Source organism: Balaenoptera ricei, chromosome 10 (genome assembly GCF_028023285.1).
Source record: "Balaenoptera ricei isolate mBalRic1 chromosome 10, mBalRic1.hap2, whole genome shotgun sequence".
NCBI lineage: Eukaryota > Metazoa > Chordata > Mammalia > Artiodactyla > Balaenopteridae > Balaenoptera > Balaenoptera ricei.
In genome coordinates, this window is record NC_082648.1 from 106490603 (window position 1) to 106508672 (window position 18070).

At 57.8% G+C, this 18070-nt stretch overlaps 1 protein-coding gene across 1 annotated transcript; it reads left to right on the forward strand.

Annotated features, from left to right (window-relative positions):
- The first annotated feature begins 216 nt into the window (after nucleotides 1-216).
- On the forward strand, nucleotides 217-3315 carry PIM3 (Pim-3 proto-oncogene, serine/threonine kinase). The gene is made up of 6 exons (XM_059937212.1): nucleotides 217-517; nucleotides 624-733; nucleotides 822-872; nucleotides 978-1347; nucleotides 1901-2077; nucleotides 2157-3315. Exons 1-6 carry the CDS (start codon nucleotides 433-435, stop codon nucleotides 2342-2344), a joined length of 981 nt encoding a protein of 326 aa, XP_059793195.1. The 5' UTR covers nucleotides 217-432; the 3' UTR covers nucleotides 2345-3315.
- The last annotated feature ends 14755 nt before the right edge of the window (nucleotides 3316-18070 follow it).

Sequence of the window (18070 nt, forward strand, 5' to 3'; positions counted from 1 at the left end):
CACTCCGGAAGGCGCGCCGGCCTCTTCCCGCCGTCGCCTCGGCAGCTTACGCGGGTTCCAGAGGCGACCCCCGCCGCTCAGCCCCGGCGGAAGGGGGCGGGGCCCCGGCTCGGCCCGCCCCCGCGGAGGGATACTCGCGGCCGCGGCCCAAAACCCCGGGGCGAGGCGGCCCGGGCGTGTGAGCGGCTCGGCCTGCTGCGCGTGTCGTTGTGATCCACGCGGGGCTTGGCAGGACACTGCGCCGCGCGGACGGCCTCGCCCGGACAAGCCCGCGCTCCGAGGCCGGCGCTCCTGGCGCACCTGCCCGCTGTCCGCGTCGGGGCTACGCGCGGCCCGGAGAGGCCGTCCTCCCGCGTCCTCCACCGCACGGGGAGCCGGGCCGGGCGAGAGGCGGCGCGGAGGCCGGGGGCCCGCGCCCGGCCGCCGCCCGCGATGCTGCTCTCCAAGTTCGGTTCCTTGGCGCACCTGTGCGGACCAGGCGGCGTGGATCATCTCCCAGTGAAAATCCTGCAGCCAGGTATGCGGGGGCCGAGGGTGTGGGCGCGCACCGGGGTTGGGCGTCCACCGGGGTCGGGGGGCCGGGCTCCCCGGTCTCACCAACCCCGCCCGTGCGCTCTCCACAGTCAAGGCAGACAAGGAGAGCTTCGAGAAGGTGTATCAGGTGGGCGCCGTGCTGGGCAGCGGCGGCTTCGGCACGGTCTACGCAGGCAGCCGCATCGCCGACGGGCTCCCGGTGAGTGTGGCCGCCCGGCACCCGGGATTCTCGGCCCGCGCGCGTCGTTGCGTCCGCGTGGGCCTGATCACTGGTTCCCTCCCCCCAGGTGGCCGTGAAGCACGTGGTGAAGGAGCGGGTGACCGAGTGGGGCAGCATCGTAAGTGTGGGCGGGGGGCGCCGGGCGGAGCGGGGGCGGGGGGCGCCGGACGGAGTGGGGGGCTGGGGGCGCCGGACGGAGCGCGCTGACCGCCGTGTCCCTTAGGCCGGCGTGGCTGTGCCCCTGGAAGTGGTGCTGCTACGCAAGGTGGGCGCGGCCGGAGGCGCGCGCGGGGTCATTCGCCTGCTGGACTGGTTCGAGCGGTCCGACGGCTTCCTGCTGGTGCTAGAGCGGCCCGAGCCGGCGCAAGATCTCTTCGACTTCATCACGGAGCGGGGCGCGCTCGACGAGGCCCTGGCGCGCCGCTTCTTCGGGCAGGTGCTGGCCGCCGTGCGCCACTGCCACGGCTGCGGGGTCGTGCACCGCGACATCAAGGACGAGAACCTGCTGGTGGATCTGCGCTCGGGCGAGCTCAAGCTCATCGATTTCGGCTCGGGCGCGCTGCTCCGCGACACGGTCTACACCGACTTCGACGGTGAGCGCCCTCCCCACGGCGAGGGCCGAGGGGCTGGCGACTGTTGGGGCCGCGCGCCGCGCTGGCTTGCCCAGAGCGGGGCCTCGGGCCGTTGGATCCGGCAGGTTGGGGCGCGGGGCGGACTCCAGACTCCTCTTGGCCGGGTTCGGACCACGGCGCAGCCTCGGGCCTCCTTTGCGCGCGTGCGGAACGCGGGGGCGCCGCGCAGAAATCCCCGCATTGCGGTGCCGGGGAAGCCGGGGCTCCCTGCCCCTCCCTTTCCCGGTATCCTCACCTCACATCTGTTTGTTGTGAAACCGGACCCCGCGCTCATGTGACCCGCCTCCCGCGCCGGGCCAGCTGGGGGGGCGGGGCGGGGCGGCCGGCGCCGGGGGAGGCCACGCCTGCCGGGGTTTTTCCAGGATGAGGACCGGCAGGATTTCGCGGCGGATCCCTCCCCCTCTCCAAAGCGGAGAGGCTCAGCTGGGAGCGAGGGGTCTCGGTGTTCGCGTGCTGCCGGCCTCGTGGGGCGCTGACCCGGTGGCCGGTCTGCTAAGCCTCGTGTGTCCCCCAGGCACCCGCGTGTACAGCCCCCCGGAGTGGATCCGCTACCACCGCTACCACGGGCGCTCGGCCACTGTGTGGTCTCTGGGCGTGCTGCTCTACGACATGGTCTGCGGGGACATTCCCTTCGAACAGGACGAGGAGATTCTGCGGGGCCGCCTCTTCTTCCGCAGGAGGGTCTCCCCAGGTGCGCTGAGGGGCTGGGCCTGCCGCTGGCGGCAAGGTGTCGCGGGGCGGCCTCGTCCTGACTCTCTCTTCCTCCACAGAGTGCCAGCAGCTCATTCAGTGGTGTCTGTCCCTGCGGCCCTCCGAGAGGCCCTCGCTGGACCAGATCTCTGCCCACCCCTGGATGATGGGGGCTGAGGGGGGCACCCCGGAGAGCTGTGATCTGCGGCTCTGCGCCCTGGACACGGACGATGGGGCCAGCACCACGTCCAGCAGCGAGAGCTTGTGAGCAGGGCGTGCACCTGGCCGTGGGAGCCAGAGGGGACCCCTGCCCTATCCCCGGGCCCTGCGCTGGAGCGGCTCTGCCGGGCTGTCTGCTCCTTGCGAAAGCAGTGATCTCTGACCCCTGGTGACTTTTGCCTTTGGCACCAGCCCGGTTCCTTTGCTTTGAGTGCCTTTTCGAACGCTGCTCTCACGGGACTTAGTTTTCTCAAGCTCTGTCTGTCCAAAGACACTCTGGTCCAAGCCAGGTCCTGCCTGCCCACCGCCGGCGCTTGACCCGAGACCGTCCCTCTCCTGTGCTGCTCCGGAGGTGGCCCTGACGTCCCCGCCCCTCCACGTGTGACGTGTTGGACCAGGAGCACTCCCGTGTCCTGTGGCCTCGTCTCACGTGGGCACAGGGTCCCTCATCATTCATCATGCCCCCCCCTCGTGTCTCGGTGTTCGTCTGGGCACGTCTGTGCACAAGCAATGCAACGTTCAGGCCTTGCTGCCCGCCCGCCCACCCGATGCGTGTGCAAACGTCTTATTTATGGTGTGACCCTGAGGAGGGCTATTTATTGTTTAATTTATTTGTCGAGGTTCCTCCCTCCCAGCAGCCCTGTCTCCTCAAGGCCTGTGGGCAGAGGAGGGGGTGGCTGTGCTTGTGGACCCCAGGTCTCAGGCCTACCCGTGTCTGTCAGAAGGTGGACTTGTACAGTGGCTAATTTAAGGGGAGTGGGTGACCCCGCCACCTTGCGGCTGTGCGCCCTCGGGGGGTGGGTTTTAAATTATTGACCTTGTACAGTCTGCTTGTTGGCTCTGGAGGCTGGGGGGTGGGGGGACAGAGTCTCAAGCCTTTAATTTATTTCAGCAGTTGTGTTTGTGTGATCCCGGTGTGCGTAGGCACTGCGGATAGGGTTTTCTTTCAGTTCAAAAGTGAGATGTCTGGAAATCATATTTTTTTATACAGGTATTTCAATTAAATCATTTTGTATTAAATGGATATTCTGTGTTTACTGGGATGGGTGGTCTGGGGTAAGAGAAGAGGTTCGGGGAGAAGGGGCTTCTGGTCTCTGCATAGCTCCCTCTGCTTTTCCTGTGGGGAGGTGGCAGCATGAGGGGCTCAAGTGCTTCCAGCTTTTGGCCTTCTTGCTACCCCTGCCCCCAGGGGAGTGGGAAACACGCTGTGCCCTCAGGGGCCCCTGGGGGGAGGAGCAGGCAGCCAGGCCCTGGGGGGTGTTGCCAGCACGAGTCTGGAGCCAGGTCTGGCAGTGGCCCCAAGAGGCTGGAAGGGGTTCTGAAGGATGAGAAGTTTGCCAGGGGAAGGGGGTGGGAGGTGTCCCAGGTGCAGAGAACAGAGGTGGCACGGTTGGGCCCTGGCCTGACAGGTGCAGGGTGAGGTGGCGGGTGGGAGCCACGGCCAAGTCCAGGTGTGGACACGTGGGCCAGGCTGCGGTGTGAAGGGCGGTCTGTGCAGCGGAGCGTCTGGCCACGCCCTGCCCCGCCTCCACGGGAGCCCGCTGCTGGGGCAGGTGCTGGAGCACGCGCGGGCCAGGCACACATCCTGGCGCCCTCAGAGGCCTGTCCCTGGGTCCCTCGGCCCAGGTCCCGTCTCACATGCCTGCTGGTGGGCCCTGGGAGCAGAGTTGGACAGAAGGGGGTCTGGGGGCCGAAGGTTAGAGCAGAGGCAGGAGGTTTTGGAAAGCGAAGCTGGAGGAAGTGAAGTCGGCCTTTCCCCCGGCGGGCAGGCGCTGGGGTGCGGGCTCCGGGCTCGGCCACCCAGGAAGTCAGCGGGCGTTCGTGGCCTGCCTGGGGCCTGGCGCCTCTCCCCGGAGCTGCTGCTGAGGCCCAGGCATCCCTGGGGTGGCCCCCCTCGGTGTGTGGGGTGCCGTGGGGCACTGCCCGTGGCCCTGGGCTGGCCAGCCTGCCCGAGTCCTCCCAGACCCCGTGGGGCTCTTCTCCGTCGCTCACCCTGCCTCTCCACGGAGCGGGGCACTCAGGCAGCGGCCCCGCACTCAGGCTTGAGGACGAGCCCCCGCCCCCCACCCTGGTGACAGTGATCCACGTGTCACCATGATCCCAGCTTCCCTTCTTGCCAGCTGAGGGTGCACCCTGCCCATTTACCCCCCATCTTCCAGACCATCCAGTGAGCACTCCCAGAGCTCGCCTTAGTGTGGGACCCAGTCCAGCGCGGGGAGGGCGAGGTGCCCCCCCACTGAGTCGCCAGGCACTGCAGCCTGCTGGGAAGGCAAGGGGCTCTTGGAATTGGGGACCCACTTGCTGGGGGTGGCCTGTGCCACTGGTGCCCTTGGTGTCTGCGAGCCCCTCTGCCGGGGTGGGATCTGTCCTGCCGGTCAGTACTAGCCCTGTCTGTGGGGCTGGGGGCTGGGAGAGGGGGCTTCTCTGGCCCAGGGCCTCTTGGGACCAGGATGGGGTTGTTCCCACGGGCAGGATCCCCAGCCCCCCCTTGAGGCTGCTGGCACTGTGGGCTGTGTGGACGGCCTGGGGCTGGAGCAGAGGGGACAGGCTGCTTGAAGACCGTGGAGGGCCCGACCCCCCCAAACCCTGTCCTGCCCTCCTTGAGGCTGCCAGCTCCTGGGCCAGGCCCAGGCTTCTTCCAGCAGCCCCAGTCCCAGAGGCTGCCCTGGTCCAGGGGCTCTGGCTGTGCTCTGCCAGGCCAGCCCCCGTCTCCACTTAGCTTTTAACATCCTGGCCAATTTAGTATCGAGGCTCCTTCAGAACCACTTGCTCACCTCCAGCCCTCAGGGGCTTTCCTTGGGGTTGCACAGAACCCAGAAATCATCACGGAAAGAACCGGAAGCCTGAACACGCTGTGGCCCTCGGGGGTGCAAGCACCTCTGCTCGGAGGCACCCGCACCCACGGGAGCGACACAGCACACCCCGCGCTGTGATTGCTTCGCTCACTGCCTCCTGGGGGCCAGTGGGTGCTGGCCGAGCCGACAAGGCGGCCGGGCGGGCTTCCTCTCCGGGCTGCTCACCCACCTGCCTGCGGCCAGCCCGGCTTCCGGGGAAGCGTCTGGGAGGCAGATCCGAACCCACTTGCCGCAGCTGTCAGGGCCTCGCTGTTTCTTTCCTCCAGTGCAGCCCCCAAAAGGAAACCTTGGCGTGGCTTTGGTGCCACAGCTTCCGAGAAAAGGGAAGTGAACCCTGGCAGGACCTGGGGGCCCCACCCAGCCCTCTGGGCTTCCAGACCCTGGCTGGGGGAATCCCCATGCTAGTGACAGCAGCACAGAAGGAAATCCGAAGGGGGCAGGCTGGACGGCTCCCAAGGGGGCGATGGAGGCTGGACAGGCAGGGGCTGGGGGGCCATCACCTGCCTGCGTGACCCTGGCCATGAGCACTGCGGCTGGGAAGGGCACCCGCGTCTGTGGACGCCGGCACCACACAGGCCCGGGGTGGAGCAGGACCGGCGCACACGCTGAGCTGGAGGCACAGCGGGGCCTCCGGGGAGGGCGCCCTGTGAGCGGCGGGGCCCGGGGTCCCGGGCAGGCGGCAGGGACGGTGTCAGCCAGGCCCGGCGGCCCACAGTGCAAAGGGAGGGAGAGGAGCTCGCCGGGCCCCGTTCATCCCTGACCTGCAGCTGTGGCTGAGGGGTGCAGGGCCCAAGCTGATTTGCTGGCCCCGGGGTTGCTCAGCGGGTCTGTCCCCTCTCTACAGAGGTCTCTGATTGGGGCGGGGCGGGGGGAGCTGCCTGAGCCCCGGGCACATGGCTTCCAGGCTGGCCGGCTTTCCAGACAGCCTTGGCAAAACCCTGAGCTTCGGTTACACAGTTGACACCCCGCTCTGCCCCGCCCCGGTCCCCAAGGGTTCCTGGCAGTCAGGCCTGTCCGGGCGGGGAGGGGGGCGGGGAGGGGGGCGGGGCCTGCCGCTCCAGCACTGGGTACGGCCCTCCTCCTGGCCTGGTCCCTGCAAGACAGCCGTTCTCAGGGAGCCAGGCAGCAGATGCCGGCCAGGGTGCGGTACAGTGGGGGCCTGCTCCTGGATGGATGAGTGAGGGGGCTCTTTTGGGGGTAGGTCACCTGTCCTCGGCACTGAGTGAGCCAGGTGGGGGAAACTGAGGCTCAGGGAGGCCAGGGACCCACCCGATGTCATAAACAGCCAAGAAGGCCCACCCCACCTAGGGAGGGGAGGTGCCCTAGGGTGGGACCCCATCTTCCTAACACACAGAGCTCGGAAAGGTAGGCTGGCTCTGACCTGGCCTCTGGCCCCCTCCTGCCCGCCCTCCTGCCAGGAGGCTGCCTGCCCTGATCTGAGGCTCAGGCCTTTGGTGGGCAGGGGACCCTGACATCACTGGGCCTACACACCTGCTGGGGAGGCTGGCATCTGGTCCAGGGCCTTCAGGCTTCCCCACCCCAGGCAGCCCTGCAGGAACCTGAGCCAGTTCCTTGGAGGATGGAGAGGAGAGCTGCTGATGCCCGAGGCATCAGGCCAGGCCCAGCCCAGGGGCCATCTGCCCCATTCCTTGCGGCCCCCAGGTCCCCGCCAGAGCCTGGGCTATGGGGAAGGGGCTGGACCGTGAAGATGAGAAGGCCCTGCTGGTGGCAAGTGGCAGGGCCTCTCTGGGTTGTAGATGCCCTGGGTCCTGGGACTCAGTGACGAGGAAGGCTGGGAGGTTCTACCCCCTGGACCAGGCCGGCCAGGAAGTCAGGGTTCCTGGACCACTGGGGCACTGCCCGAGGCTGTGTGAGCCTGAAAGCACCAGGCTGCTTGCTGGTCTCCCACTTCTCACCTTGGCGGGGGGAACGGGGCCTGGAGACATCTGGACTGGGGTTCATATCACGGCATGGCCCGCTTGATGGGTCCCCACAGAGGCACCCCCATCCTGGCGAGAGTGTGGGGAGGGGTCTGCAGCCCCACCCTGCGGAGCACCCCAAGGGGGTCGCCCCAAGCCTCCCGACCCTCCCTGCCAGCTGGCTTCGGCTCACCACGCCTCCCCTAGGCCAGCTCAAAGGGCCCTTTCCCTCTGGAGGGAAGCAGACACTCCCGACCCCGGGGGCTCACCCCTGCCAGGGGGGCAGTGACCCAGACAAGCGGGCATGATGGTTTCAGGATGTGACAGAGACACTGTGGTGGGGTTCTTAGGGGTCACTGTCGGCCTTTCTGCTGAGTGGGCCCGAGAGATGGCGCTGGCAGCTCTGCAGAGATCTGGGGAGGGGGCGCTGGCAGGGGGAACAGCAGATGCAAAGGCCCTGAGGCAGGTGGAGGAGCCCAGGCGCAGCTTACTCAAGGCTGGAAGCAAAGGACAGACACAGGAGGGGCTGCACAGCCTCCACCCGCACACATGCTCCTGCACGTGGCCCTGGATTCTCCCGACAACCTGCTCCACGTGGGTGAGCTAAGGGGGTGGGTAAGCTGAGGGGAAGGAGGTGGGGGGCTCCAGAGGCCCCGAGCCCTGAGCAAAGCCCTGGGGCTGCTCTGGGCCTTCCTGCCAGTGTCAGCGCTCCCTGCTGAGACATGAGGGTTAGGATGGAACTGGTCCGCAAACCCCAGCGTGCTGGCTGCCGAGGTCCCTGGTGCCATGGCCGACTCAGCGTCCTTCTCAACAGGCCACAGCAGTGGGGGTGGGGTGCCCCCTACCCAGGGACCAAAGGAGGCGCCCAGTGACCCGTGCCAGCCCTGGAGCAGGTCAGGGGCTGCTGCGGGGTCCCGGAGTCCCAGCTCTGCCCCTGCCCAGTGCAGGCCGCTCCGCAGCCGCCTGTCTCCCCTTCAGAAAGGCCGGGGGGGTACACCCTGGAACACAGAAACGGTGCGTGTTTGCCCTTGACTGTGCGTGTGTATGTGCGTGTCTGTGTGTACCTGTGACTGTGTATGTAGTATGTGTGGGTGTGTAAATCTGTGTGGTCTGTGCATGTGTCTGGGTGCGTGTGTGCATGTGCATGCGCGTGTGTGTGCATGTGTGATCCAGCACAGGTTAGTGTGCGTGCATGCATGTGTATCTGTGCATGTTGAGTGTGTGTGCTCCAGTGGTGCATGTGTGTGCACCCGGGCAGGACGTCATCTGGGCAGAGCCCGGAGCCAAGACTCGGGGTGTCCTCCCCCCGTGTTCCGTGGCTGCCTCTGCTGGGTGACGCACCCTCCCTTCAGAGGCCACAGCAGCCTGTGGGGGAGTCCCTGTGACTCAGCGCCTGTGGGGGGTGGGAGGTGACAGAGGAGGGGCCCAGAACCGGGCAGAGAAGGGGGCAGGAGGCTGCAGCAGTGAGGTCCTGCCCACCGAGCCCTCCCGGCCCCCCAGCGGCCACCTGCCGCGGTGGCAGTGCGGTCACACGCGTGCACCGGTGTCAGGGCACACAGGCGTGCTGGCCCATGTGTAGGAACCGTCTTCAGCCCCAGAGGGGGTTCAAGAGCCATGAGGGCATCAGGGTCATGGGAAGTGGGGGTTCCCAGAGGGCCCTGCCGAGATCTGAGGGGGGGTGGGGTCGGGGGGCTGAGGGGAGGTGGGTGTGCTGGAGAGAGGGGGTCCCGGCGTGAGGTGCACGTGGGGGGCTCAGGGTCCTCCAAGTCCAGGAGGCAGGTGGGCCCCCGATGACCCGGGAAGCAGAAGGCAGTCAGACCCGAGGGAAGCGGCGGCTCCGCAGGAGCCTGTCCACGTGCCCAGGAAGCCCCAGGCACAGTGAGACCCCTCCCTCCAGAGCACCCCCCTCCGATGAGTGCTTGAGGGAGGCCCTGTCCGATCCCGGTGCCGACCTGCCCTGGGCCTGAGGACACGTCTTCGCCCTGCGGTGCGGGAGGGGAATCTCAGGACCTGGGGGTGACTGGGGACTCGGAGCCGTGGTCCGCTGACCTCCCCACCCTGAGACATTCTGTCCCCTTCCTCGTCACACCTGGTCACCAGGGGCCAGCAGTTCTGTCTGCCCTGTACCTGACTCCGTAGTGGGCAGAAAGGGTCTGAAGTTTGGGGATCCCCGGGGCCAGTGGGGTCTGTCATGGGGCAAGAAGCAAGGGCCGAGCTGGGCCTGGAACACAGAGGTGTGCAGGGTCGGGTGGGCAGGGTGGGTGCCATCTTTCACCCCGGCCACACCGCAATGGTCCCTTCCCTGGGGACACTGGAGCATCGAGTGGAGGAGCCCTGGCCTGGGGGTGGGGTCTCAGGGAGGGGCAGAGCCCAGGGCAGGGTCGTGGCACTTGTGGGGCAGGCCCAGCACCTTGGCACCATGTTTATCTCTGCCCAGGCAGCCCACCCTGCCCATCCTCGTGGGGGTCCCCCCTGGGGTCCTCCAGGCCGTGTCTGTCTCCGGGGCCCTGCTCACCGCCCCCCCAGGGGTGCCCGCCCAGGTACGCCCCCGCCCGGCCCCGTGCAGACACCAGGCTTTTCTCTGCGCAGCCACCGGGGGGTCCTGGTCAACCCTGCCCCCACCTGCCCCCTCACCCGCGCCCAAGAGCCGCCAGCTGCCCCCGCCTCGGGGCCCACCCCCACCTCCCCTAGACAGTACCCCAGCCTCCCTCCGGTCCCCAAAGGTGCTATGGGTCCCCCACCTCCCGAGGGGCCTGCTCGCTTCAGGACCTGTGGGGGGCGGAGGTGATGAGGAGGCCTCCGCCAGGGTAGAGCCCCGGGGGCAGGGTCCAGTTCAGGCCCTTCCCTTCAGCTGGCTGCCTTTTTAATAACAAGCAAAATTCCTCTTAAAAATACTCTGAGCCACTTTAAACATTTCTCAGAGAGTTAAATGGAAATCTAATAAAATCTGTGAAAAGTATTTTTAAAACAGCTTTATCGAGGTGTAATTTACATCCCATGAAGTCCACCCACTTTCAACGACTTCAATGAGCCACCCACCCTTCAATGGTTTTAGTAAAACTTCCGAGTTGTGCAACCACCACAGTCCGATTTTAGCACGTTTCCATCCCCTCGATGATCACTTGTCCCCCACGAGCAGTCACTTGTCCCCCACCCCGGCCCCTGGCAGCCATGCACCTGTTTTCTGTCCTCATAGACTTGCCTTTTTTGGACATTTCATATAAACGGAATCTACAACTTGTAGTGTTTGGTGTCTGGCTGCTTTCGCTGAGCGCACGCATTTTGAAGTTCATTCGTGATGTAACATGTCCATAGTTGGTTCCCATAAAAATATTCCATTGTAGGGAACATGTTTTGCTTATCCATTCACCAGTTGATGTGTGTTTGCTTTTTTTCCCCACATTTTGGCTCTTATGAATAAGGCTGCTATGAACATTCAGGTACATGTCTTCACGTGCACATACGTTGTCATTTCTTTTAGGTAGATACCTAGGAATGGAATTGCTGGGTCATGTGGGAAATTTCCGTGTAACTTTTGAAGAAATTGGCTCTACATTTTGCATTCCCACCAGCAATGTACGAGGCTTCCAATGTTTCCATGTCCTTGTCAACGCTCATTATCATCTTTCATTACGACTGTAGCCATCCTAGTGGGTGTGAAGCGGTGTTGCATTCAGTTTCAATTTGATTTTCCTAATAGCTAATGATGTTAAGTATCTTCTCACATTTGATTAGACATTGCACCAAAGAAGATATCCAGCTTCGCTCCTCCTTCTTTGGTTAAATGTCTAATCAAACTTTCAACCTATTTCTTACTTGGATTGCTTGTCTTATTGTTGTTCTTTAAAATCTTATATATGTTTGTAAATTGTGGTAAAATATACACAACAATTTTCAGTGTATGTCTTATTTTGAGTTGTGAGTGTTCTTTATAGATTCTAAATACAAGTCCTTTATTATTAATACATATAAGATTTGTGAACATTTAACCCAATTTTCACCTTCTTACTGCTGGTGTTTGAAACACAAAACGTTAACTTTTGACCAAGTCCAATTTATCTATTTTTTCCATGGGTCCTGGCTTTAGTGCTTGCTGCACCTGAGAACACTATGCACCACTCAAGGGCACAAAGATTTTCTTTTATGTTTCCTTTCAAAAGTTTTATGGCTTTAGCGCTTACATTTAGGTTTATGGTTCATTTTGAGTTAATGTTTGTGTATGGTGTGAGGTAAGGGTCCAAACTCCTCTTTCTCCATGTGGATATCCAATTGCCATAGCACCATTTGTTGAAAAGAGTATCCTTTTCCCCAGTGAAAGCTGTGGCACCTTTGTCAAAAATCATCTGATCATTTATTTCTGGACTCTCAATCCTGTTCCATCGACCTGTATGTGAATCCTCACTGCAAAACGTGCTGTCTTTATCTCTGTAGCTTTATTGTAAGTTTTAAAATTGGAAACTGTAAATTCTTCAGCTTTGCTCCTTTAAAAAATTGTTTTGGCTATTTTGTGTCCTTTGCATTTCCATACACATTTTATGATCAGATTGCTAATTTCTGCCCCCCAGAAATCCACTCACATTTTGATAGACATTGCATTCAATCTATTAATCCATTTGGGGAGTATTGGCATCTTAACAATATTGAGTCTTCCCACCCATGAACACTGAATTTCTCCCCATTTATTTAGATTTCTTTAATCTCTCTTAGAATTGCTATGTAGTCTTAAGTGTACAAGTCTTGCTCTCCTTTTGTTAAGTTTATTCCTATTCATTGTATTCTTTTCATTGCTGTTGTAAATGGAGTTGTTATCTCAATTTCCTTTCTGGATTGTTCATTGGTAACATATCGAAATGCAGTTGGTTTTTGTATGTCGATCTTGGGTCCTGGAACCTTGCTGAACTCACATATTAGCAGCTTTTTCCCTCTATGTTCTCCTGCCATTTGGCCCCAAATGTGTCACAAATGCAGAAGTGGATAGTTTCTGGTGGAGGAAAAGGGAACCTTCAGGTACGTGGAAAGTACCAGGAAAATAATGGAGAGGAAGAAGTTCAGTGAAATGACGCCAGAAGCTTTAAAATTTAAACTCCTGCTGTCACCCCTAATCCGAGTGTGCATGGATCTGATCCTAATTAGCATATCAAATACTTGGAAAATTGATCTGACAGGTAGACCTCCACCCAGGTCTCAGAGTGAGTACTAGGTGGTGCCCACGGGGGCAGACCTGATTAGAACAGCAAACACTGAATATCGATTGGACATTGGAACCAGAGCCCATAGGACACTAACATTCTCCATGGGCAGGGGGAGACCCATAATACTCAAATGTCTGGGATAGAAACTGAAATCACTTGGTATATGAAGAACATGAAAATCTCAACTCACATAAGAAAAGACAATAGACACCAATGATGGGATGACACAGATGTTTGAATTATCTGACAGGGACTTTAAAGCAGATTTTATAAAAATACTTGAACTACAAATTGCAAACAGTCTTGACAAAATATTAACATAGAAAAACTTAGCAAAGAAATAGAAAGATATAAAAAAGCAAATAGAAATTTTGGAACTGAAAAATTCAATAACTAAAACAAAACAAAAAACCCTCACTAGATGGATTCAATAGCAGAATGGAGATGACAGAGGAAAGAATCAATGAACTCGAAGATATATCAATAGAAATGAATCTGTGGGAATTCCCTGGTGGTCCAGTGGTTAGGACTCAGCGCTTTCACTGTCGAGCGCACAGGTTCAATCACTGGTCAGGGAACTAAGATCCCACAAACTGCGTGGTGTGGCCAGGAAAAAAAAAAAGAAATTAATCTGAAAAATAGAAAAAAGATTTTAAAAAATGAACAGAGTCTCAGGGGCCCGTGGGACCACAACAAAGGGCTATATTTGTGTTGCTGGAGTCCCAGAAGGAAAGGAGAAAGACTGTGGGACTGAAAAAATATTTTGAGGAAATAATAACTGAAAACTTTGCAAGTTTGGTGAAAGATATAAACTTACAATTGAAGGAGCAGGGCTAATCCCACCCAGGATAAACTGAAAGCAATCCACACCAAGACGCTTCAAAATCAAACTGCTGGAAACTACAAACAAAGAAAAAACCTTAAAAGCAGCCAGAGAAAAATTATGTATTACCTATAGAACTACGATTTGAATGACTGGGCTTCTCTTCAGAAACCATAGAGGCCAGAAAGAAGCATTGGTAATACAACATTTTTTTGAGCACTGAAGGAAAAGAACTGTCAATTCAGATTTCCACACCTAGCAAACTTCTGTAACTTGATAAACGGCATCAACAAAAATCCTATAGCTAATATCATACTCTCTGTGAAAGACTTACTGTGAAAGGCTTTTTCCCCAAAGATCAGCATCAAGTCAAAGATGCCCATCTTGTCATTCTTATTCAACACAGTACTAGAATTTGTAGCCAGTGCAATAGAGCAAGAAAAGGAAATAACAGCATATGAACTGGAAAGGAAGAATAAAACTGTCCTTTTTTCTAGCAACACAATTATCTATGTAGAAAATCCAAGGGAATCTATTTTTTAAAAAAGAACCAAACTGTTAGAACAAATAAGTGAGTTTAGAGAGGTTGCAGGGTACAAGATCAACACAAAGAAATCAATCATATTCCTATATATAAGCAGTGAATAATTGGAAACCAAAATTTTAAGAAAGTTACTATTTATAATAGCTCCCATTTAATAGACATTAAAATGTCTAGGTGTCAATTTAGCAAAACATGTACAGGATCTGTGTGCTGAAAACTACAAAATGCTGTTGGAAAAATCAGAAAGATCTAAATAAATGGAAAGACTTACCATGTTCATGGATTTGAAGACTCAGCATAGTAAAGATGTCATTTCTCCCCAAAGTGATCTACAGATTTAACATGCTACCAGCCAAAATTCCAGCAAGATTATTTTGTAGATGTAGACAAGCCAATTCTAAAATTTATATGGAAGGGCAATGAAACTGGAATAACTAAAACAATTTGAGGACTTCCTTTGTGTTGCAGTGTTTAAGAATCTGCCTGCCAATGCAGGGGACATGGGTTCGATACCTGGTCCAGGAAGATGCCACATGCCACGGAGTAACTAAGCCTGTGCGCCACAACTACTGAGCCTGCACTCTAGAGCCTGCAAGCCACAACTACTGAGCCCACATACCACAACTACTGAAGCCCGAGTGCCTAGAGCCCGTGCTCCGCAACAAGAGAAGCCACCACAATGAGAAGCCCACGCACCGCAACGAAGAGTAGCCCCCGCTCACCACAACTAGAGAAAGCCCACGCACAGCAACGAAGACCCAACGCAGCCAAAAATAAATAAATTAATTAATTTTTAAAAAAGGACAGTTAAAAAAAAAGTTAAAAAACCCCCCCACAAAACTCAGCGCTAAGAAAACAACACAATTTACAAATAGGAAAGGTCTTGGGACTTTGGGCACGAGTTTGATCTCCAGTCAGGGAACTAAGATCCTGCATGCTGCGCAGTGTAGCAAAAAAAAAAAAAAAAGAAAAGAAAAGAAAAGAAAAAAAAAGGATGTAACTACAAATGAGAAAGGTCTTGAACAGACGCTTCACCAAAGGGGATGTATAGATGGCAACTAAGCACATGAAAAGGTGTTCAGCATCATTAGCCACGACTGAAACGCAAACTAGAACCTTGGTAAGAGACCACTGTGTGCTTATCAGAACGAGTAAAGAAGAAACCCTGACATACTGACAATACCAAGTGCTGGCGAGGATGTGAAGCAACGGGAACTCTTGGATGCTGATGCTGGGAAGGCAAAGCGGTGTGGCCACTCTGAGAGATGCTTTCTCAGTTTCTTATGCAGGTAACTATATGCTTACCGTGGGAAACAGCAACCCAACCTCAGGCGTTTATCCTAGAGAAATGAAAATGTGTGTTCACACAAAAACCTGTGCGTGAATACTGGTAGTGGCTTTACTTGTAACAGCTGGAAACAACCCAAACATCTTTCAGTGGGTGAATGGATGAACGGACCGTGGTGATCTAGACCATGGAATACTACTGAGTCACGAAAGAAACAAACTGTTGATTCACACAACCTCCCAGATGAATCTCAAGGCATTACAGAGTGAGAGAGGCCAGTCCCCAAAGGTTGCCTTCTGTCTGATTCCATCCACAGGACCAACCTACCATCATGGAAAACAGATCAGTGGTTGCCAGGGGTTATGGGTGGAGGAAGTGTGCCCAAAAGGCATGGCAGGGGGTAGGTTTCGGGGTGATATAACTGTTTTGTAACCTGTTTCAGTGACGGCTATCCGCATGTGTTAAAATTCAGAGAACTGTCCACCAAAATTAAAAAGTCAATTTTTAATGGAGGGGGATGAATTAGGAGTTTGGGATTAACATATACACACTACTATATATAAAATAGATAATCAACTAGGACCTACTGTAGAGCACAGGGAACTCTACTCAATATTCTGTAATGACCTATATGGGAAAAGAATCTGAAAAAGAATGTACATATACATAAACTGAATCACTTTGCTGTACACCTGAAACTAACAGTATTGTAAATGAACTATACTCCTATATAAAATACAAATTAAATTTTAAAAAGTCAATTTTACTATGTGATAATTAAAAATTAGATGAACAAAATATTTTTAAAATGTATGTTTCAGGCCACTTCTACGCGCGCCCGGCTTCCTCCTCGCAGCGAGTTCTCCCGCCGGGGGCGAGGGGCCACGGCCGCGCTTTCTCGGGGCATCCAGGCGCATGCGCCCGGGAGCCGGGCGGATGGTCGTGGGGTCCCTCCTGGGTGGGTCAAAGGCGAGACAGAGCCTTGCAACCCAAGACGAGGGAGGTGTCCTCAAAGATGTTCCCCCCAATAAAAGCCAAAGCGGGGCGGGACGGGGGGCGGGGGGGGAGAGACGCGGGCCCTGGAGCCCCCTCCCTAAGCTGCCGCGGAGGGGCCGCCAGGCTCCCCAGCCCCTCCCTAACCCCCCGCCCCTACCCGGCTCCCGGAGGCCTCCCGGGGCCGCCCCTTCCTCCAGCAGCTGCGGCCCCTTCCCCTCGCCCTCCAGGGCGTGTAAGCCAAGCCCCAGCCTCGTCCCCCGGGGCAGCCTCCCTCCTCCGACGGGCCCGCCCCGGCAGCTGCTCCCTCTCCGCACCCCACCTGCGCCCCAGCCGCCGACCCCCGGAGGAAGCGCGACCCTCCCGGGCCCGCCGCGGGGACCCGGCGGAGACCAGACTTCGAGGTAGTGGGCGGGGTATCCTAGCGACCGGCCCCGCCCCCCGCCCATCCCTCTGGCTCTGAGCGGAGCCCGCAGCCGGCAGGGCCCCGGAGGCTCCTGGGGCGCAAGGGCTGGGAGCGCTGCGGGCGCCGGGGCGGGTCGGAGCTGCGGAGAGCCCTCGCCGGAGGCGCCAAGTGACACTGGTCCCGCTGGAGAGGCAGGTGCGCGCCTCACCGCGAGCTCTCGGCTGCTTCACCCACAGCGCCTCTTCCCCAGCCGGCTGGACACACGCCCTCCCCAGTGGTCACTGCTGCGTCCACGCTCTAGGGTCAGACGTGCCCCGGAATGCCCCGCCCCCTCCCCAGCAGTCACCTAGTCCCCGGCGGCGTCTCCCAAATCCCACGTCCCCACAGTCCACGTTCACGTGACCATCCCTCTCGCCTCACAGCGTGCACCGCGCCCCGCGCACCCGGCGCGGCCCCAGCCCCTCCCCGCACACCCCACGCCCAGAGGCTGCATCTTCCCCTCGGCTCGCCCAACCTGGGGCCCACTCCCCAGTAGAAAAAGTATGTTTAAACGTGCACGCGAAGAGTTTTAGAAAAAAAGAGTCAATCGCCTCAAGGTAATAAGCAGCCGTTTAAAATAGCATTAAAATCATCAGAATCTTATTGGAAGCTGTACTCATGACGGTTCTGCGGGAACTGACCGCTCTTCGCTTTTTGGCTGGAAGAGGGTGAATATGGGAACCTGTTGCTGGGGGCTGGCGAGGTGGGCGCGCACAGCTGCCCCGAGAGGTGCAGATGCCACCGAGGCCCAGACGCTGCTCTCGGAGATCCCACGGCCAGGACCCGTCTCCCTGCCCTGCCTGCCGAGCTGCCTCCCCTTCCTCTGGTGGCCCAAGCTGGACACCCAAACCCTGGCCTCTGCTCGACCTCCAGGGGCAGAGACCACCCAAGGACAAGCCCTTCAGCCCTCCTCAGCGCAGAACCCAGCTCGCAGCTGCAGCCCGCCCCCCTACACGAGTTGTCGTTCCTGCAAGCCAGAAATCCCCCAAACTGCCAAACACGTCAGACCCCAGCAATTGTGAGGCATCGACCTCAGACTTTGTTCCTTCCTGACTAAACTCAGGGGGTGTCCCCCTACCCTCCTTCCGAGAACCCTCTGCAGTCGGGCTTCTCCGCCAGGGCTCATCTTGTCAAGGTGAGTTCCCGTCTCCAGATGCTCATGATAGAACTCCCCTCACTTGGCCCGCAGCCTGGTGGCAGTCGATCCTTTCCTGGAAACTCTCCTCCCCTCCTCAGCTCTGACCACTCCCGCAACCCCCCCCCCCGGCCCCCCCCCGCCCAGCCTCTCCTTATGCCCACTGTGCACACGCTGGGGCCTCTGCCGCCGCAGCCCTTCTGGCCTTTCCATGGAAATCCTCAACAAGACTTCCAGAAGACTTCTCATTAGAAGCCTTGGAGAAGACAAGCCAGTGGGAGGACATATTTGAAGTCCTGAAGAAAAAGAAAGACCTGTCAACCAAGAATTCTATATCCAGTAAAACTATCTCTCAGAAATGAAGGAGGAAGTAAGATGTTTCCAGATAAGTAAAAGTTCAGGGAGTTCATTTCCTGCCCTACTGGAAATGCTAAAGAGAGTCTTTCGGGCTGAATGAAAACACACTAGACAGTAACACAAAACCACGAGAAAGTACAGAATACAGTAAAGGTTACTGCATGGGAGAAACTAAAAGCTGGTGTTATTGCAGTTTGGGTTTGTAACTCCTCTATTTTTTTCCG

Bases quoted from the DNA above. Each gene is read 5' to 3' on its own strand.
- PIM3 (XM_059937212.1), top strand. From the start codon at position 433: ATGCTGCTCTCCAAGTTCGGTTCCTTGGCGCACCTGTGCGGACCAGGC. The intron at 873-977 runs GTAAGTGTGGGC...CGTGTCCCTTAG, and splicing joins TGACCGAGTGGGGCAGCATC to GCCGGCGTGGCTGTGCCCCT. The intron at 2,078-2,156 runs GTGCGCTGAGGG...CTTCCTCCACAG, and splicing joins CCGCAGGAGGGTCTCCCCAG to AGTGCCAGCAGCTCATTCAG.